The sequence below is a fragment of the Anastrepha ludens genome, chromosome 2 (genome assembly GCF_028408465.1).
Source record: "Anastrepha ludens isolate Willacy chromosome 2, idAnaLude1.1, whole genome shotgun sequence".
NCBI classification, from domain to species: domain Eukaryota; kingdom Metazoa; phylum Arthropoda; class Insecta; order Diptera; family Tephritidae; genus Anastrepha; species Anastrepha ludens.
In genome coordinates, this window is record NC_071498.1 from 124022861 (window position 1) to 124046415 (window position 23555).

Consider the following 23555-nt stretch of genomic DNA (forward strand, 5'->3'; position numbering starts at 1 on the left):
CAAACTAAATACATAATGTTCGTCAGTATTCATTAACATTTCATCATGCAAAAGCTTGCACTCCACCAACGTTTGGCGGTCTATGCGCTGGAGGAATCATTGCCCCACGAGGCTTTCGCCAATGTAATAGTGAATGGCGAACGCTATCGTGCCATAATAAGCGAATTTTTGATGCCGAAGATTGAAGCCCCTGATCTCCACAACAGTGATTCCGTGGTTCTAACAAGACGGCGCTACCTGGCATACAGTCCGTAAAACAATGGATTTACGGCGTCGTCGTTTTTGTGAGCAATTTATCAGCAGCAGCTCTCTCGTCTCGGACCAGTGGATTGGCCACCAAGGTCGTGTGATATGAAACCTTTGGACTTCCATTTGTGAAGGTATGTAAAGTTTAAATGCTTTGTGAATAAACTAGCTCGATTGAGCCACTGGAAGCCAACATGACCACAGTTATTCACGAGCTACCGACCGAAGTCCTTCAGCGAGTCAGTCTAAATTGGTGTTTACGGATGGTCGATTTACGGCGCAGTTGCGGTCAACATTTTAAAGGGATTATCTTTAAAAACTAAATGCCATGAATGGTTCTATACAAAAGTAATAAAGATTGCTCAATCAATTTGAGTTTTTGTTGGTTAATTTCAATATAAAATCCGTTACCTCTAAATTGATCAACCTTTAAATTTCACGTACACTCCTGTAAATATGTATGATAGTAAATCTATTGAATATATAGAAATTTTTGGATTCTTTCTCAATTCGTTGGGAACTGCTTTAAAGTTGCCGGCGTTGATTTTTGAAATTTTTTTGATGGGGATTCCATAGAAAGTCATCCAGAAGTCCTCTATGTATGTATATAAAGGGTGGTTAAGTTTCAAAGGCCGGTGTTGATTTTTAATAAAATACAATTTGTTTTGGCAGTCATTATCATTTCTCTTTAAAATAAAATAAAAAAATAAATAATTGGCGCGTACACTTCTGTTAGGTGCTTGGCCGAGCTCCTCCTCCTATTTGTGGTGTGCGTGTTGGTGTTGTTCCACAAATGGAGGGACCTACAGTTTCAAGCCGACTCCGAACGGCAGATATTTTTATGAGGAGCTTTTTCATGGCAGAAATACACTCGGAGGTTTGCCATTGCCTGCCGAGGGGCGACCGCTATTAGAAAAATGTTTTTTTATTAATTTTGCTTTCACCGAGATTCGAACCGACGTCTCTTTGTGAATTCCGAATGGTAATCACGCACCAACCCATTCGGCTACGGCGGCCCATTCTCTTTATTATGATAATATTAGTGTAGCTCAATTAGGTATGGAAAAAAATATCGGCCAAATGGTCTCGGCGGCACACCTCCATCCAATGGTCCAAATTTTCGATGAGACTGAGGCATAAATGAGCTTCTATGCCGTTAATGTGCTGAATTATCTCATCCTTTAACTCTTGAATTGTTGCTGGCTTATCGACGTACACCTTTTCTTTCAAATATCCCCAAAGAAAGAAGTCCAACGGCGTTGTTGACGTTTAGGTGTGGTTCACATTCAACATCGGCCCTTGAAATTTAACCACCCTTTAGACATAATGTAAATTTTGATTAAAATTTTTTGAAATTTGTTAAATTTTTCCTTTTATTCATAGTTTGGAACTTTGATTTACAATATTTTTGTTATGTAATAAACTAATATAATAAACGGCGGCCGTCGTAGCCGAATGGGTTGGTGCGTGACTACCATTCGCAAATCACAGAGAGAACGTAGGTTCGAATCTCGGTGAAACACCAAAATTAAGAAAAACATTTTTCTAAAAGCGGTCGCCCCTCGGCAGACAATAGCTGACCTCCGAGTGTATTTCTGCCACGAAAAAGCTCCTCATAAAAACTGCCGTTCGGAGTCGGCTTGAAACTGTAGGTACTTCCATCTGTGGAACAACATCAAGACGCACGCCACAAATAGGAGGAGGAGGAGCTCGGCCAAACAAAGTGGTGTACGCGCAAAATTTTATATATGTATGTATATAAATATATATATTATATATATAATAAACTATATCTGTACAAAAAATTAATGAAAAAAATGTACTAAAAAATATATATAATATATTACAAGATCAAATGAAATAAATATGCGGCCCAAGTGTACAGCACAGAGACAATGATATGATTGGAAGGAGACAGCCGCCAAAATATGACAATATGACAAATAAACTTCAATATATTTAGAATTGCGCTTAAAGTAATAATCACTTTAAAGGTTTCAGAGTTCAATAGAGCTAACTGCGAGACAATAAAAACATCAACTACAACAAAAATAGTCTCAGGTCTAAGTAGTTACAAATTATGCATATCAATCAAGGTTTGCCCTGTACAACCTAAACTTATTCATTTCAGTACCCGCCTATTGAAAAAAAGTATGTTTTTCATTTTTAGTATCGTTCCAAAAATAGAAAAATACCAAGAATATAGTTCTGTTATAATTTTATTGCATATCTGGCCAAATTCCTCTATTGTGAGCGCCTGAAAACTTCTTCACTTCGAGTTTGATAAAATTTGGTATTTTGACGCTCCACTTATTGCCTTTTTAAGTACTGGAGCTGTCTAGTTCTCAAGTGGTAAATATGGCTATTTGCAAAAATTATAAATCTTCCGATGGGTGATTAACTTTGCGCCACCTTGCATACACGACCAAGCGCGCCATCCAGCGTGGTCTTGAGATTCAAATTCTTTTATTCACAATCTAAACGCTAAATTTTTGAAACATAAAATCATCCTCCTTGACTTTCAAAAATGTTCTTCTCTATAATAAATCTATGTAGTTTCGACCATAACTCTATACTAAATTTAAAAACAGTTTATATTTTAAAACCTTACGGAGAGAAAATTCTGTAGACATCCAGGCAACTAGACTAATGTCCTAATGACTAATGACGTCCAAGTACAGGCCATTGAACTGTTCCAAAAGGATAGACTGCCGAATATATCTATAGGTAGGTAGGTGACATGGTTGGGGTACCAGTCTGGCACTCCCCAAGTAGCACTAAAGCGTCGTTTTGATACCATTTTGAGACCTCCAACAGACACATATATACAAGGAATGCTTATGGTATACACCATATACGATTTTTTTACTTTTTCCCATAAAACGAAAGGTTTGTGGTTTTTTGAACGCTTTAGATAGACGACTGCTGTGCTAAAGGTAAATCTTTAAAGAAAAAATGAATTTGCATACCTACTTAGTTCGCCTGAATATTAGTTTGTGGTTTCGGTTTGTTGAGGGGCAGTAAAATTTGATCGATTTTGTTCAAACTCTAGCAAGCCACACAATAGTTTAGAGAACACCCTAGTAGAGTGAAAATAGGATAGTTCTGGTGGCATCACAAGGGGCCTCCACCTAGCCTAGGTGCGTCGAAGGACAGCCACTTCACCCAACCTAACCTAACCTAGCCTGATGTATTGGTCAACTGCGGATCAGTGGTTATCCCACAGGGACCAGAGCAAAAAATCGGAATCAGTTCTACAAGAATCAGAAATTGGATTATGTATACAAGTTAAATAAATAGCGATGGGGCGGACTAGAACGCTGCAAAACTGCAAAGTGTTTTGTGACAAGTCCGAACAGAAAACTGTTGAACTTCCTTCTAAAACTTGGAGAAAAAGACGTTCGGCTGATGGTCGCTATTATTATATTAGAGGAGGCGGATCGCACTCAGCATTTTCATCTGTATTTTGCTGGATAAGCCTACGAATTTTACCAAAGAATCTGGAAAATTCTCACAGGTTTAGCTACTTGTATGCCTCTTTTCTATCCTACCTCTTTCTCTCTGTCACTTTTCATTTTTCCTTCATGAATATCAAGCCTTTTACTTTCCAGAGCTTTGAATGCAATTGGCTTTTTAGCCTGAGCCTTTTAGGAGTTTCGAATTTTAAATCTTCAACCCAGCCTAGCACGCAAGGTGTTTTGAGAAGGGTGAGGTGCTTGAATAAGGGGCCTAGCATTTCCTCTAATACAGTTGTACCTCGGTTAACCGGGCCCCTACTAACCGGGTACATCTGTTAACCGGCATGCTGTGTGTTTGATTTTATATCTCTATTAACCGTGCTTTACCTCTATTATCCGTGCGGCGTATAATAACTTTTTTCAATTTAAGTGAATGTGCAAAGAAATAAAATTCGGGGATTCCCATTTTTTGTTTTTATGTAATAAATTTGTATCAAATTTCACTTTCATTCAGTCTGTAAGTGAAATTTGATCTCTTAACAGGTGCTTTTGTGAAAATGGCTCCATCAATAAGTAAACTGACAAAAAGAGCAAGAAAAGTTCTTTCAATTAAAGAGAAAATAGAACTGATTAACGAATATCGCAAGAACCCATCCGTTCATTTTTTATCTGAAAAATATGGTGTTGGCAAACAAACTGTACGAGACTTAATAAAAAACAAAGAAAAAATTTTGAAATATGAATCGGAAAGTGATTCAATTCACGGTTTAAAAAATAGACATACTCTGAAAAAATCCGAAAATCCAAAGGTTGATTTTGCAACATATGAATGGTTTCGACAAGAAAGATTTAAGGGATGTCCCATTACAGGTAATATTACTCAAATCCAGACATCCACATAAACTGAAAATTTCCTGCAATTTCTAGGCGAAATGATTACTGAGAAGGCAAAATATTTTCATGGTAAATTAAACATAAATTCCGAGTGTAAGTATTCATCTGGTTGGCTGGAAAAATTCAAAAATCGGCATGGAATTCGTAGGCTGAAATCCACAGGAGAAAAGGAGTGTGCTGATTATGTGTCTGCAACGATGTTTGTGGAAGACTTAAACGAATACATTAAAAATGAACAACTTACAACTGAACAAATTTATAATGCAGACGAAACCGGTCTATTTTGGAAGTGTTTGCCCCAAAATTCGTTGGCGAGTGGTGATGAATATTCTATTGAGGGGTACAAAGAGTCCAAGGAAAGAATCACAGCTTTACTTTGTGCAAATGCAGCTGGGACTCACAAGTGTAAATTGATGATAATAGGAAAAAGTGCTAATCCAAGATGTTTAAAAAATGTGAAATACATTCCTGTAGTTTATAAGTCTAATAAGAGAGCTTGGGTAACACAAGAGCTATTTCTGGAGTGGTTTAACAACAATTTTGTACCAGAGGTAAGAGAACATTTACAACGCATTGGTCTCGAAAAGAATTGCAAAGTTCTTTTGCTATTAGACAACTGTCCAGCACACCCGGATGTAAATGCAATGATATCTGATAATGTTACAGTAAAATATCTACCACCGAATTGTACATCTTTGATTCAGCCTATGGATCAAGGAGCCATTCGGAGTTTCAAATGCCAGTACCGTAAATTTATCGTGCAAAAACTTGTGGATTCTAATAGTCGACACGAATTTGTTAAATCTTTGAACATTAAGTCAGCTTTATGGACAGCAGCGACTTCGTGGGATTCTGTAACCCCACGTGTTTTAAATAAAGTTTGGAATAACTTACTATCTCAAGATGATGAAAATGATTCAACTTTTAGTATTGAGATACAATCAGATGTATTAATACCACCTGGTTTTACAGCTGATGCTATCTCAAAGTGGATGGAGTGCGATATTGATGTCGCACCGTTTGCTATTGTATCTGATGATGAAATCGTTAACATGGTCAATCAAACAGAAGAATATGAGCTTGAGTCAAATTCAGAGGAATCAGATGGAGGTAATACGGTAGAAACCCCCACATTAGCTCAAGCAATAGAGGCTAGTAGTGTTTTGTTAAAGTTCTTAGAAAACTATACTGGTACAGGTATTTCAGAACCAGACAAAATACAAGTGTATCGCATACAAAGTCATTTACTTAAGGAACAAATGAATTCTAAAAGACAAACTACTTTAAACGAATATTTTAAATTAATATAAATATGCATTTATGTACCTATATGTATGTATATGAAAGTATATTATAAAAACAGTAATAAGATATGTATCTGTATTCATAAGTATGTTAATAGATGCAAATTTACATGTTCTTTTTAAAAATAAATAAAAATAATAAAATTTTTGAATATGTATTTCAAAAAAACTCTTTCAACCGTGTTTTCGATTATCCGTGCTGAGCCCGGTCCCGAGCAACCCGGTTAATCGAGGTACAACTGTACTTCTTTTGCTACAGCAATAAGGCGATGAGATATAAAATAACTATTACTTGAGTTCTCAATCAACATAAGCGCTGTGCATAAATAGAAAGCAAATAACCCGTCGATATCAAAAGTCACTTTTGATTACTTTTTCCATGAAGGTGTGCACAAGCGAAATAGGGCAATAAAACGACGTGAAGTGTGAAGCTGTTACAAAAATGTCGCTAATTTGGGCGTGTCTGTAGCTTTCGCAAATTGTAGAATTTTACAAGCGCGTTTACATTAGCAAACAATTTCTTCCATGAACATTACTCGGTTAAACTCTCGTTAGAGAGGACCTGCCTAAGAAGCTTTTTTATTATTTATTTTCTACTAATTTTTGTTCCGTGTATGAGTGGTTGAATGAACGAATGAGTTATACAAAAAAAATTGCATTTAAGCATTTGTAAAACAAAGTTGGAAAATTTGTCATAAAATGCGTTAAAAGCGCAAATCAAAGACGCATTACGCACTCAGCAAATTCCAATTGAGCAGCAGTGATATTTTATTTATTAATTTTATTGTGCGAATGCATTGAGGCAGCTTAATGGCCATTACGGCTGATCGGCTACGCGGTCAGTCCGCCAGTCAACCGAACGACCAACCAGCCAATACGCCGATGAGCCAACCGCAACGCTTCAAAATGTGTCGAGCGGCAAGACTAGCGGTGGGCCGAGTTTGGGGGCAGATGTGGCTTGATATGACACATATGAGTTTGTTTTTGTGTTTTTGCATGCAAACACATGCATGCATAGATACGTATGCATGGGTATGTGTATGCACGTACAACTTTGTTTGTGTACATTTGCACTGGTCGCCGCCATCGCTGCTACTGCTGCGGCTGGGGCTGCGGCTGGTGGTGTTTGTGTTTATGTTTGCCTTGGTGCCGCGTATTTGTGATAATTTTAAAATTTAATTACATAAATATTGTACAAGTACACTGCTATGCCAATAAAATCCATGAAATAAATTTTTAATAATTTATTTATAGCCAACTGTCGCTATCGCCGCTGCTGTTGCCGCTGGAATTACTGCTGTTACGCTTCATTGCCAATTGCAAACCCGCACTTGTTTTCTTGTTGTTGTGGCTACTATTAATGCTACTGATGCTGTTTTTGCTGCTAACAATAAGTACAAACTCACATTGATTTGAGGTTTGTGTATGTATGTGCATCGCTAATGTGTGTATGTGCGTGAGTGTGGTAATAAGCGTGGGCTTGCGCCACATTTAAAGTCAACATTAAATTCAATGCAAACATTGTAAAGTTTATGCAAGAATAACCAATAAATGCAAACAAACATATTTACAAGAGAAAAATGATCAATTCGACCAGAAGCTTCATGCAAATTTATTAAAGAATATAACGCAAAAACCTGTGCAGACATTTTTTTATTCACTACTGACTGTAAAAGACAAGTAAGTGACCAGATTTTAACGTTCATACTTTCCTATTCTTTTTTTAGTACTCCATTCCCTTAGCCGGACGCGAGGACGTCGAAGATTAACTTGGATTGACCAAGTCACAGCTAATCTGATCTGATAAAGCTACGAGCTACGAACTGGAAGTCTATTGTTATGAGTCGTGCAGAATAGAAGATGATTTTGGATTAAGCTAAAACTTACACTGGGCTGTAATCGTTACTTGGTGGTGATGGTGATGGCTTTCCTATGAGTTAAATCATGGGTCTACCTACGTATTGAAACTGCCCGTAGTAATATCGGAACGAATTTTTGTGGGGAATATATTCTAATATTACAACTGGTATAAGACAAGGATGGTGGGCGTTGGTCCCACAGTCGGAAAATTCAGCCTGCACAACGAAACATCCGGTAACGGAAAGAGGCTGATCGACTTCGCCGGGGCCCGAAACATGGTAGTCTGCAGCACCAGATTCCAGCATAAAAAGATACACCAAGCTACCTGGCTGTCTCCTGATCGAAAAACGCGAAACCAGATCGGTCATGTTGTGATAGATGGAAGACACGCTTCTAGTGTATTAGATGTACGTACGATCCGAGGACCCAACATCGACTCGGATCATTACCTTGTTGCAGCCAAACTGCGCACACGCCTCTGTGCAGCAAAAACGTACATCTACCTACGCAAAGAATGTTCGACATCGAAAAGCTGCAATCACAACAGACAGCCAGAAGATTCGCCACTCGACTCTCACTCCTGCTCTCGGAGAGCACTGCCCAACAAACCGGCATGCGCGAGCAATGTAGCAACATTTCTCGTTCCCTACGTACCGCCGCCGAAGAAGAAATCGGATTCCGGCGAGCCCGAAAAAACAATTGGTACGACGAGGAATGTCATGCCGCCGCAGAAAGAAAGGATGCCGCCTATAGAGCCACGCTGCGATCGGGCGCAACGCGAGCCATGTGGGATCGCTATAGAGAGCTGAAAAAGGAAGAGAGACGTATTATCCGACAGAAGAAACGAGAGGCCGAAATACGTGAGTGCGAGAAGCTTGAGATGCTGCTATCAGAAAGTTCGGCGGCTTACCAAAGGTTTTAAGACCGGGGCGTTTTCCTGTAAGAACAAAGACGGCGATCTGGTGACTGACGTACAGAGCAATCTTAAATTATGGAGGGAACACTTCTCGAACCTGTTAAACAGTGACAGCTGCGCATGTCATAGAGAATGTGAAGATCCCGATACCCCAATCGTTGACGACGGAATTGTCGTTCCGTTAGCCGAGCCGCGGGCGCCGATGGACTGCCGGCTGAGCTATTCAAATATGGCGGCGAGGAGCTGGTAAGGTGCATGCATCAGCTCTTATGCAAAATATGGTAGGATGAAAGCATGCCTGCCGATTGGAATTTAAGTGTGCTCTGCTCAATCCATAAGAAGGGCGATCCTGCAATTTGTGCCAATTACCGCGGGATTAGTCTTCTAAATATCGCCTATAAGGTTCTAGCGAGCGTATTGTATGAAAGGCTGAAGCCCACCGTCAACCAACTGATTGGACCTTATCAGTGTGGCTTCAGACCTGGAAAGTCTACCATCGACCAAATATTCACAATACGCCAAATCTTGGAAAAGACCCATGAAAGGAGAATCGACACACACCATCTTTTCGTCGACTTCAAAGCTGCATTCGACAGTACGAAAAGGAGTTACCTGTATGCCTCGATGTCTGAATTTGGTATCCCCGCAAAACTAATACGGCTATGTAAGATGCTGCTCAACACCAGCAGCGCCGTCAGAATAGGGAAAAACCTCTCCGAGCCGTTTGATACCAAACGAGGTTTCAGACAGGGTGACTCGCTGTCGTGTGACTTCTTTAACCTGATGTTGGAGAGCATCGTACGAGCCGCAGAACTTAATCGCTCAGGCACAATTTTTTATAAGAGCGTACAATTGTTGGCGTATGCCGATGATATTGACATCATCGGCCTTAACAACCGCGCTATTAGTTCTGGCTTCTCCAAACTGGATAAAGAGGACAAAGCGAATGGGTTTGGTGGTGAACGAGGACAAAACGAAGAACCTCCTGTCTTCAAACAAACAGTCGGCGCACTCGCGTATCGGCACCCACGTCACTGTAGACAGTTATAATTTCGAGGTTGTAAAAGACTTCGTTTATTTAGGAACCAGCATTAACACCGATAACAATGTCAGCCTTGAAATCCAACGTAGAATCTCTCTTGCCAACAAGTGCTACTTTGGACTAAGTAGGCAACTGAGCAGTAAAGTCCTCTCTCGACAAACAAAACTAACACTCTACAAGACTCCCATCATGCCCGTCCTAACGTATGGCGCAGAAGCTTGGACGATGACAACATCCGATGAAGCGACGCTTGGAGTGTTCGAGAAAAAGATTCTGCGTAAGATTTTTGGACCTTTGCACGTTGGCAACGGCGAATATCGCAGACGATGGAACGATGAGCTGTATGGGCTTTATAACGACATAGACATAGCGCAGCGAATAAAGATCCAGCGGCTTCGTTGGCTGGGTCATGTCGTCCGAATGGATACAAACGCTCCGACTTTGAAAGTATTCGATGCGGTACCAGCTGGTGGTAGCAGAGGAAGAGGAAGGCCTCCTCTGCGTTGGAAAGATCAGGTGGAGAAGGACTTGGCTTCACTTGGTGTGTCCAATTGGCGCTGGTTAGCATGAGAAAGAAACGACTGGCGCGCTTTGTTAAGCTCAGCCAAAATCGCGTAAGCGGTTATCGCGCCAATTAAGAAGAAGATAAGACAATATCAGGTCAAACCTGGATATGAAGTGTTTGTGACTTGATTTTAAATTTATTCGATAAAAAACGACGGAGAGAGAAATCAGGTGCCGCCGATCGTGCTATCGTTACTTTGCTCTCAACGAATTTGGCAAAATCAACTGCTTTTCGTGGCGTCCAATTGGTGATCAGAATGGCCAGATTACCATATTCGTAACTTGATTTAAATTTTTCTTTTGTTGTTCTCCAACCTCTGAGTTTTAGTTGTTTCTTTCTTACATGTTTATAGTCTCCTCTAATTAAAATGAGATGTTTGTAATTATTTTAAATTTAAATTTTTGAAAAATTACAGGGTCCGGCACTCGAAGTGTAACCACCTTCAGACCGCTCACGCAGCTGATGCCCGTGCGTCAGCTGTCTGTTGGCTAAATGACAGTCCATAGTATTGTTTCCAAGTGCGCGGAATCATTTTACCAGTAGTAAACGCGAAAAAAGAAAAGCAGTAATGGATTTCAAACGTAATAGTGTGATTGCGTTATATAATATTTGGCTGGAAATCACAACCAGCGATTGTTTGTGAAGTCGATCACCTTAAAGTAAATAAAGTTTTTGTTTAGCGCGTTGCTCGTTATAATGATATTGGTAGCATCGCGAAACGTCTTGAAAGTGGTCATCAAAAGATTGTAACGCCACGTGAAATGGTTCAATCGTAAGCACTACGGGGTCGAACCGACGGGCGCTCACTTAAGGGGTATTACCACTGTACACGCGTAAAATAAACACGATTTTTAAAGAATTTTTTTGTATAGAAGGAAAGGGAAAACAATCACTCTGATTTGGGAAGTTATTACTTATATACTACAATACAAAACTACAAAGTTTGATCGAAAAATTTTACAAAATGGCGGCATTGGAGACATTTTTGTAATGTGGTTTCTCTTGAAGGAGCTCCGCGGCACGCAGCACAGAGGGTGCAAATTTTAATCTGGAACAAAGAAACATTTTTTTTCTTAATCTAGATAAGAATAGCTAGAGAAAGACGTAGGGGATTTAAAAAATATTTATTTTTGTGGAATTAGCAAGCATTTGAAGGAAAAAACTCTATTTTGGACTAAAAAAACGGCACTTAAATAATTATAACAATCGTTTAAATTAATCTATCGAAATATCCCTACGCTCTTCTCTTAAGAAGGTTATTATACAGGCGTAGTGAAAAACCTGATTAAAAATATTTAAAATTGTTTGAGTTATGTTGCGTGCCAATTTCAGAAAACGTGTTTTGAGAAAAACGCGTTTAAAGTTTGGAAATTTGGAGAAGTCGTTAGGTAGCAGTCACTAACGCTTGGTTAAAAGCTTAAAATATTTATGAAATAAACTTCGGTAACGTATACAACTTTTTCTTCTGTATTTTAAAAGGTTCAAAGAATTTTTTAAGCTTATAAAAAAAAAAAATTTTTTTTCAAATTTCTACAGTGGTGTTACCCCTTAAGTGCGCATAGAATCGGAAATAAAGCTAGATTTCCTTTAAAATTTTTACCACATTTTCTTGAGTTGTTATATCACAATTTATGCAAAAAAAAAAAACAATTTTTTTAATTTTCACAGGGGAGTTCCCCCTTAAGAACCTTTTTTGTGCGCGTATTTGAGCAAATTTGTATGCCAACTTCTAACGAGTTGTGCTTTTTGTGTCTCCAACTATCTCGAATATGGCCTAAATTTAAATATGCTTTAAAAATTTCCTCTTGCCATTGGAAAGGCTAGGAATTTCTACTGCCATAGTTGTTGCTCCGCAAATCGGAACCAAGAGTTGACTCATGTGCATCTCCTCATGTGAGTTGACTCTTGTGCAGCACCACATGCGTCGAGAACCCTCTGGGGCTCGATAGACGAGTTTGCGGTCGTGCAAGTAAATCCTCATCTCAGCGGAAGATTAATAATTTCAATATTCAATCAATAATTTTTATTTGGCACTTGCGCGTTAAAATCAAAGTAAATTTTACATCACCGAGTAGAAAAATTATTCAAACACAAAATTCAATGATGAATTTTTGGCCATATTTATGTGCGTTTTTTTTTGAGAGCGACAGGATTCAGTAATATACAATTTTACACCTATTTCCTCATTGGTTCGTATATTTTAGAGTCTTAAATCAATTCGTCTTTGTAAAGTTCTGAGTAGTCGACTGATAGCAGAGTAAACTTTATGCGGACGCTTCTTTTCATTAAAAGTTGATGCCGACTATATATCAACAAATCTACTTACAATAAAATTGTTTAAACTTTTATACAGAAATCAGTTTTCTATTCTGCTATTATTCCGCATTCAAAGCAAAATCAAAACAAAAACTTCTCTGGACTCGCAGAATTGCAACTGAGTCAGCAGTTTTCAACATCAGAGCATTCCATAAATATTATTATTATTTCAATAGAAATACAAACAATCGACATGAAAAATGCATTCATGCATTGATGCACCTCAACAATTTACAAATATTTACGCAGCCGCCTTTATTTGACAACTTCTGCTGCTGCTGCTGGCTTGTACTCGTGTGTCACTGCCACTGGTGATATGCGTTGCTGACACAAACGCCTTCAAATCAATCGATGTAAAAAATATCCGGGAAATAGTAAGCGGCGTATGAACAAAAAAAAATAGTTAGACAAAACAAGGAAGTGAGCCTAGCATTTTCCATGTCTTAAAAACCATAACGAATTTGCCAAACAACAATCGCACAAATGTCAAAAAAGGACACTAATGACAGCATTAAATGGCATTACAGAAAAAGAGATGCGCCTATGCGCATGCGTCTGCGCTAACGGCCATAAATTACAAGGCAAACGCCTTGGCCAGCATTGTCTTCCATCTACAAGTACAATGGCATACGAATACATGCAAACAACACACATTTTTCTTTAATTTTTCTTGCTTCCGTATTTTCAACACTCGTCCCCTAACTGTTGCCGTCTAACGATTATTGTTTGACGGCTACAACGTTGGTGAATGTTGGTGTGAAATAGGTGGAAGTCCTGCTGTGCGAAGCGAAATGAACAAACCTCGCTTACAAATCGAATTACATGCCTTTTTAAATTGCCAACATAAAGTTGCCCGCTGCGCCACTGCCACCAACACCATGATTTGTTGGCTTGCTGGTCTGCACAGCGGGCGGCCGGTGTAATTGGCGCGTTTAGTGATTTCACGCCACGTCAGCATACAATCCACATTGAGCTCATGCAATTGTCATTATGTTGTAAAAGATTTATTAAATAGTTTACGGTATATTTAGATACAGTTGGAGGAGGGAGGATGAGCTAATTGTGCGCAAAAATTAACAATGACATCTTTTCGTGAATTTGAGCAAATGATAACAAATTACTTGGATGAGAAAAGAATCAATGACACTGGAGGCGTTGTGTTGGCTGGACAAATTTCGTAATGACTTTTGTGCGGGGTCAATGAGTAATGATTGCTGTGTGCTTACCTGTGGATTTGAAAAATATGTGGCAATAATTGCGTGCTTATATGTATGTGCATTTCTTTGAATGTATGTGTAGTGAATTGCAAAATGTTATAAATTTATTTCTCCCCCGCATCAAATACAAGTCATGTATTATTACAGCACACCCATAGGAGTCTTTTGAAGTAAGAGAGTTCAAATTTGATGTAGTCAAAACGGGAAGTGAAAATCTCAATCCACAAAGGTACAAAGATGAAAACTTTATTTTCATATTAGCAGCGCATTCTTGAAGGTCATACTTCTTTAATTTGATATTAGACCTCTATTCAATATTCTTAAATTTCCGCGAATATTTTTGAAATAGCAGATCTCAGCCACTCGCAAAAGTGTTGATGGCCAAATTTGATAAAGTTCTGACTGACAAGTAACAAAAATATCGAACTTTGTGTCTTTACAAGAAAAATAAAGTCAGGTTAGTGCCTGCCGAGTGGCGTTGGCTTGTGTACCACTACCATCCGGATGGTCCCGTCTTAGCCCACTTTGGGCATATTTATATACAGAAAGTCACTATCACTAAAAATTCAGTCAGCATGGCTCGGTAGTGCTCGTCATTCACCGTAACGGCAGTTCCTTCCTCATTTCGAAAGAAATGAGAACTGATGATGCCGCCAACGTGTAGATGGGAAGAAAGAATCAGCAATTCATATTACTATGAACCGAAATTCGATGAAGATGCGAGTGGTTGCATTAGTGGTTCAGTAATTGAAGGTCTTTGCCTATAATTAATGGTCTAAGATAACTCTTTTTTTTCGTTATACATATAATTAAACGATTATAATTCCGTACCGGCGACCACTGCAACTATAGCATACATAGACTTATTCGCAAGTTCTGACCATTTTTTTCTTATGCACTGGGTTGCCCATATTCGACGGTCCCATGTGTTTTTTTTAAATCAAAGAAAAACACAATTTTTTTGATGTAGACGATAATAATCATTTTATTTGGTTCAAGTAGATTTCTTGACATCAATTTTTGAATACGATATCTCTCAAATGGCTTTAAATATCCCCACAAGAAGAAGTCAGGTGGCGTTAAATCGGGCGAACGCGGTGGCCAGTCAAAATCGCCATTTTTCGACATCAAACGACGAGGAAACAATTTCTTCAAAAAATCGATTGTGGTGCGAGCTGTGTGTGGTGGAGCGCCGTCTTGTTGCAACCAGAACTGCCTCATACGCTTTCGACGAATAATTGGCATCACAAAAGTGGTTATCATATCGCGATAACGCTCCTGATTGACACAGCTTGACCATCTACATTTTCGAAGAAAAATGGCCCAATATCCGTTTTCGCACTAACGCCGCACCAAACAGTGACTTTTTCGTCGTTATGAGGTACCCCTTGAATTTCGTGAGGATTTTCAGTGGCGTAAATACGGCAATTTTGCTTGTTTACCGTCTCATTCAATAAGAAATGAGCCTCATCGGACATGATGATTTTGTTATTCTTCTTTTGACTTCTTTTGTTGAATGTAAATTTCAACAATTTGTGAGCGCTCGCGTGGCGTGTACTGTTCCATGGTAAAAATCTGCTTGGACTGACTCTTCCAATGCGGTATGTCATTAAGCGATCTGACGTCTCTGTCAAAAGATACAAGGTTGCCAGAAGGGTCCGTCGAATATGGGTAACCGTGTAGTTGCAAGTGTTTCTTATGAAGAGATAGTTCACTCTGTCAAAAGTCTATAAATCCAAATCCAAACATTGAGCAAATTTAATAAAAAGTTGAAGAAATTTTTATCAAAATTTTAAACTTTATAATAAGAATTTTTAGGAGTATTTCAAGTATGCAGTTTTATAGTACATTAAACTTTGGTACAATAAAGAACAAGCTTTAACCTCAAAAATTGTGTTGATTTTTGACAATTTTTGTTTTTTGTGGCAATCTCGTGCATTTTCGCCAAGTGTGAAGTGTTGAAATTTTTTTGCAATTTCTGACGCAGTTTAAATGTAAACTTTATTGAACTAAAATTGAATGTGCTGCGAAACGGCATATTCAAAAGTTTTCTGTAAATTCTGTTTAAAAAGTAGGAAATTTCGTTTAGAATTTGATAAATTTTTCTGAATTTCGTGCAGACTTTGGATCTTTGATTCATATGGCTTTTATTAGAGAATGAGCTATTTGGAATGAGAATTGGTAATTAGTCAAAATTAAAAAAAAATAATAATAACATCAAAATGTATAGTTACGCGAGATGCGTGGTGTTTTTAACGGATGTATTATATATGTATGTTTTTTTTTTGCTTATGGCTGACATTGGAATGGTAAACAAAAGTAAAACCTATTTTTGTTAAGCTTAATGGAAAGAATAAAAACAAGAACATCTCGTACATTTGATCTAATGACGTAAAAAAAAAATAAAACAAAAATAGCCTATTCCACTTCAAATACTTATATTCTAATTTAATCTTCTGCTTCTTTTATATAAAAATGAATGTTTGTCTGTATGCCATCGATGAACTTAAAAACTACTGGACCGATTACGAGAATGTTCACGATTTAATTCCATTTTTGGACCGAGATGAATCTTTTAAGTTACTGTAACCACACAAATAGCGCTGGTATTTCAAAACGTTCTGAGTACGTAAAAGCCAAAAAATGTCAAACTTTGCGATTCAGCTTTCAGTTGCCAGATTGCAACACCAGGGTTGCCAAATCTCGACATATAAAAGGCACCCCTCGTATAATAAAAATTGGTATATATATGTATTTTTCCACGGAGAAGGTTTGATGATGCCAAGACATATGTTTCGCTAACAAGGCACTGGTGCAACTGGGAATGCCCGCTTTAAACCGACCTTCAAACAACCTTTTCGATCGTAATTTGCAACGAGAAACACACTATGATTCTGACGAACTGGGGGCATTCGTTAGAACAAATCTTCCGCAGTTGATTCCAGAACAACGCCATGCGTTTGACATAAATGTGCAATCACAGAACAAAGCGGTGGACTGTTTTTCATAGATGCGCCCGGTGGTACAGGCAAGACTTTCCTTCTTTCACTAATTTTGGCAACCATACGATCACAAAATAATATTGCACTGGCTATTGCAGCATCTGGAATTGCGGCAACTCTTTTGGATGGTGGCCGAACAGCGCATTCAGCATTGAAACTGCCGTTGAATTTGCAAAATACTGAGACACCAACATGCAACATCAGCAAAAACTTTGGAATGGGAAAAGTACTCCAAACGTGTCAAATTATCATATGGGACGAATGTACAATGTCCCACAAGAACGCATTGGAAGCGCTTGATCGTACTGCCCAGTATACCATGTTCAACACCCGCTGATGAACTTAATGTATGTCTTAAATCATCCGTTCTATGGCGAAATTTACAGAAATTGACTTTGAAAGCTAACATGCGTGTACAACTTCAACGGGATGCATCGGCTGGAAATTTTGCAAAACAATTATTGGATATTGGAAATGGGCGAATGAAAATTGATGAATTTACACAATATATCCCCTGCCAGCAAACTTCTGTAAGATCACCGAAAGCATCGACGAATTGGTGCAAACAGTTTTTCCGCACATTGCACAAAACTACAAAGTCCATCAGTGGCTCAGAATACGGGCTATATTAGCAGCCAAAAATATCGATGTCAATACCATCAACTTCACCATTCAGCATGAAATACCCAATGAAACGACAACATATAAGCCCATCGATACTGTGGAGAATCAAGACGAGGTTGTCAACTATCCAACTGAATTCTTGAACTCGTTTGATTTGCCAGGCTTGCCGCCGCACGTTCTTACATTGAAAATTGGCGTACCCATCATTTTTCTTCGAAACACAAATCCACCACGACTTTGCAGCGGAACCAGACTCTCAGTCAAGAAAATGATGAACAATGTTATCGAGGCAACAATTTTAACTGGAACATTCAAAGGTGAAGACGTACTGTTGCCACGTATCCCAATGATTCCGACAGATATGCCATTCGAGTTCAAACGTTTACAGTTCCCGATGCGACTCGCTTTCGCAATGACTATTAACAAAGCACAAGGACAATCGTTACAAATGTGTGAATTAAATTTGGAAAATTCATGCTTCTCACATGGACAGCTGTATGTGGCTTGCTCACGCGTCGGAAAACCTTCTGATTTATTCGTCTACGCACCAGATGGAAAAATAAGAAATAGTGTGTATCCCACAGCACTTCAATAAACATCGAATTGAAACTAAACTTTGTAATGTCCCAATTTGTTCGAAATAAACAAAATGATTAAAATGGTTTAGAATAAATTGAATATTTGTGTACTGATTTTTCTTTAAAGTTATTTTTCTTAAATTCATTTTAGTTGTTGAAGTAGCAACGCGCGACGGGTACAGCTGGTAATTAAAATTAAAATTTAGTTAAATCTATTTATTTTAAAATAACTACAAATATTAGTAAAATCTACTTTAAATTAAAAATTCCAATTAAATATGCATTTTAAATTAAAATAGAATTAATTAATTTCTTAGCCGAAAACAAAACCTTGAAGTGTAGAATTTTTCTTTTTTTGCACTCTAGCGCATCCTAACTGCCATTTTTGGTAACAATAAATTACAGATTCTCATTTCTCGTACCCCAAAAACAAAGGAAAGGAATCAGAAAGAATTTTAATTTGAATATTAATTACTCGCCCGGCGATCAGCAACATCAAATTGAGAAAAAGAAAACTGAAAAATGACTTTTCAAAATGCATACAAACATAAAACCCAGTCTTGCAAAAAAACTTGGTATCACCAATTCCCCAGGCGATGGCCGAACAATGTTAATTTTTCAAAATAAAGGATGATATGAGAGACAGCAAATGATATCAGACGAAACACGAAATATTAACTTTATTGGAATCACTATTTGCGACCCAGTTAATTTGTAAAATTAGTCTGTCAATTGGCCGCCTAGTTCAAGTGATTTGATTTAACTTAACTACTTTTCGTGGGGTTATACATATGAAGCGCCCATTGGCCTATGCTGATGAACCAGCTACACTTGACAGCTTAGAAGTCAGCATTCGGCGCCTTAGCCTAGCGCACAAAGGCTGGGGAAAGTGTACCATAGTTAAATAAGGATTAATCTCCCAACGGGTTAGAGGGTTAAAATTTGAACGCGGCCGCCGTAGCCGAATGGGTTGGTGCGTGACTACCATTCGGAAATCACAGAGAGAAAGTAGGTTCGAATCTCGGTGAAACACCAAAATTAAGAAAAACATTTTTCTAATAGCGGTCGCCCCTTGGCAGGCATTGGCAACTCTCCGAGTGTATTTCTGCCATGAAAAATGTCCTTATAAAAATATCTGCCGTTCGGAGTCGGCTTGAAACTGTAGGTCCCTCCATTTGTGGAACAACATCAAGACGCACGCCACAAATAGGAGGAGGAGCTCGGCCAAACACCCAAAAGGGATGTACGCGCCAATTATATATATATATATCCGTTACCTGTTTTAAGAGGTTACTAAAATCCAAACCTCAGTCTATTAGTTATGAGTATGACCTCAACGCCAATAGGCTGAGCGAAACAGATGCACATACCGCTAAAATTTATTGTGGAATTTGGGCTCAGAGAAATTATCTGAATCTATGCAGGAGTCAGCGAAGTTGCCTTCTATGCTCGAAATTCATTATATATTGGATGTTCTTCAAGACCTTAATAACTTAAAATGATAATTCAAGACAGAAATATTGTTGGACTGATATTTGTTTTTTTTATAATCTGGTAGATAATTTTATGGTATTTATTTTTTTCGCATATAATATCCGGCATATGTCCCCCGCGGCCACGAGTTACATGGTTCATTTGATCAGTTCAATTTTTGTTTAATTTTTCCAATAAATCTGCTCTCATAGCGTCACTGGTGGCTTGAATATTGATCGTAAAGTGCGCTGTATGGCAAGCTGCGCTGCCCGTAATTCTGAAAGAGGCCTTAGACATATATTGCATTCACCTTTTTTTCACTTAGTACTAACCTTAAGAAAACAGCTGTTAAAATTCCCTGATATTCTATGTATTATTAGTTCGTGAGTTATTCTGTTAAAAGTGACGCTATTTTTATTATTTTCAAAACAATGGATCAAAAAGAATTTCGTGTTTTAGTATTACACATCTTGTTGAAGGAAAAAATAGCAAAATACCGTTCAAGCAAAACTATGGCTTGATAAGTCCGCTCCATCAGAAACAACAATAAAATGATGGTTTGCTGACTTCAAACGTGGTCGTAGAGACACCGATGATGCACAATGCGGTAGACGTCCAAATGAGGCAGTAACACCAGAAACATCAAAAAAATCCACAAAATCGTTTTGAATGATCAAAAATAGAAGTTGCCTGAGTTAGCTGACATAGTAAAGATATCAAAAGAACGTTTTGGCTTTATATTGCATGAGCATTTGTCTATGAGAAAGCTCTGTTCAAAGTGGGTGCCGCTTTTGCTCACTGTTGACCAAAAACAAGTCGGTCACAAGTCAATCAAAGCAATGGCAAAACTACATAGATAAGACTTCAAATTGCTCCCACATCCACTACTACTGGTTGTTCTCAGTCCTAAACAAATACCCGCCGGTAAGAAATTTCGCTCGAGTTAAGAGGGTGTCGCTAAAACTGAGGTCTATTTTGAGGCAAAAGATAAACCGTTCTGCAAAGGTGGTATTGAAATGTTAGAGCGGCGCTGGAATGATTGCGTTATTCCTGATTGAAATTACGTTGATGAATGAACCTAATTTTGAATAAAAAAAGGTGTTTTCTTTGTTAGTCTTGGGATCTCTCATGGGACCGCCCATGTGTTATATGTATACATTTTCTTATTTGCATTATATTTATGAAAACACCCGAAATATATGTATGCATATGTAATCGAAATGAAGCAATTAAGGAATACATTTTTCATCGCTTACCAAGCGTTCATTAATCGTAGGCGCTATTAATTGTCCCTAATAAGCTGCCAGACATAGTAAGTGTTTAACTAATTTATCATAACAACATCGACCATTGCTTGGAATAATAGTGGCACTCAGTACAAAGAAAGCAACACCTTCGACATTAAAATAAGCACACACAGAGTGAAATGTTTTGTGTATGTTTGAGGAGTAATGTTTTACCGGTTATTAAAAAGATGTTTCTATGCGCATATATACGTGTGTATGTATTGATAATGATGAATAAAATATGTTTCAGGTTAATTTTTCATAAACCATGTTTTCCACTGATCCATTTCCTTTTTTTTACTATTTATACTTATATCCCCCAATTTTGTGCTATTTTTCTTTTTTCTTTCAGTTGTCAAATTGAAACATTTCGTTGCTTTTATAAGAATTGAAATATCAAGACGAGTGTTGTTCTTTTCAGTGTACATGTTGTTAGCCCTGTTGTACAAATATTTAAAGCGTGCTAAGCGAACACTTCAGCTAAGTACACACAAGGCTTTAGGCACAACAACAACGTCAATAATAAGAATTATAACAGCAATAATAATACAAACAGATCATAGCAACGACGACAATACAAATCAGCAGAAGCAGAAAAACAAAGAAACAACAAGAACATTCAGTATTACAAGTCGAATAATAAAAATTGAAAATTTCATAATTTTGACTTTCATGCTGTGCATCAAACCAAATTCCAAACTGAACGCTTAGGTGAGTTGTGGTGGCACACTCGTACGATCGGCTGCCTCGGTGGCGTTGCCTAAGTAAATTTCTCATTTTGCCACATATTTGCACAGTTGTCAATTAAACGAATTTCATTGTTTACCACCGACGAACTGATCTGATCTTATTCTGCTGCTGTTTCTGTTTCTGCCACCACCTCTGCTTCAGCTCCCACTTCTACTTCTTCATATCTATTGTGTTCATTATCGCTTTTCCGACGTGAAAGCGCATACTACATACTGCATACATACATACACACACATGTATGTATGTACATATGCTCAGAGTGTTTGCTTAACGTCTATCGCTTTGTTCATAAACAAAGAAAAAAATACGTTCTTGAGCAAAAGCTGGTACGCCAAAACAACACCGAGCAAACAACATTTGCTGCAGCAACACCCACATCAGCAGCAGCGGCTGCGAGTACCAATGGCGACAATAGCCTTTGGAATGACAATAAGCGATAGGCAATGACTTTTATTGTCATTGAAAATTTCAAAACCAAAAGACGTTTGTTAACTCTGGCTTGGCTGGCGTGGTGTCTCAAAGCCTCTGAGGCCATCATAAAGCAACTTTGTTTTTTTTTTTTGTTTTTTGTTTTTATGCTGCCATGGTACAGAGGCAATTTGTTTTCGGCGCTGTCATCTGAAATTGTAAAACATATTGCGTTGTCTCTTAAGAAAAAAGTCAAAACACACGTCAAATGTTTACACAAACGAGTCGGTCCAGCAACACGCCAAGAACTTCCGCATACTGAATCAACAAATTTTCCTTGTATCTTTTTTTAAACGAAACTCACCCACATATACATTTATACACATGTATATACATACATACGTGTGTACATCTAATGTATGCACATGAAATTATCCCACTTACAAGTGAAGAGATAGAAATATGTAACACAAAGCGTATCGGGATCTTCTATAGACCAACTCAGATTGGCATTCGACGCAAGATCACGTCAATTGCCAGTTCTGTCAGACCTGGGAAAATCAGTATGAAAATAAAAATACGAAAAAGAATTGGCAACACAAGAGATTGGTAAACGGCACGACTCCCTAATGGGCTTCAAAGTGCCACATACACAAAGTATTTTTTTTTTTTTTTGTACGAAAGAAGAAGCAAATGCATAAATGTACAACAAATGAGCAAAATATTGTTTAGGTATTTATGGAATAGCACATCCGGCCAACAATTGAACATGACAGATAACGCCAAAGGCAAGACAATCTTTAGCTAAATGGGCTTACAATTTGCAGTTTATTGTGGGCTGGGAGTGAGTATTTGAGGGAACATTAGACCGCCGTAGCCGGTTGGATTGGTTTCGTGACTACCATTCGGAAGTGCGTAGGTTCGCATCTCCGTGCATGAACAACAAATAATAGAAAACAATTTACTAGAAGATGTTGCCCCTCGGCAAGCTATGGCAAAAACCCAGTGTACTTTTGGAATGAAAAAAATCCTCATAAAAAACCATTTGACGATCGGAGTTGGCTTAAAACTGTAGGTCCCTCCATTTGTGGAACAACGTCTGGTCCACGCCAGAAATAGGAGGAGGAGTTCGGTCAAACACCTGGCAGAGGTGCACGCGCCAATTATTTTTTTGTATAAACTTTAGATGCTCGTAAATGCATAAGAGTGGTTCGATTCTTTTACTTAACTGAAAAATTTTCGTATCAACGAAACTGGGTAAGCAGATTTAGTGCAACTCAATCCAGAAACTTCGGCGCGCCATAGATCTCAGCAACTCCATACCATATTAAGCACCAGTCTGATGAGAATTTAGCACAAAAAGCTTGAATAATTTGCTAAAAATGTGCAATGAGTGAACAACAGATTCACTTTGGACTTTATAATACCTCGAACTTTCCAAAGCCGCACTTTGCTAGTACTGAAGTCTGCGCTTAGATGACTTTGGTTCCAATACGATGGTACATCCCACCCCGTTTAATGATTTAGTATTCAAAAAGATCGGTTTTATGCAAACAATCCAGAAATAATCAAATCGTTAAGCCGCTAATCCTCTGAGACATTCGTAAGATAGTCAA

General features: G+C 38.2%; 1 protein-coding gene across 1 annotated transcript; it reads left to right on the forward strand.

Moving 5' to 3' along the window:
• The first annotated feature begins 4636 nt into the window (after positions 1-4636).
• On the forward strand, positions 4637-5908 carry LOC128854789 (jerky protein homolog-like). The gene has a single exon (XM_054089191.1). The coding sequence runs from the start codon at positions 4637-4639 to the stop codon at positions 5906-5908; it is 1272 nt and encodes a 423-aa protein (XP_053945166.1).
• Positions 5909-23555: the final 17647 nt, after the last annotated feature.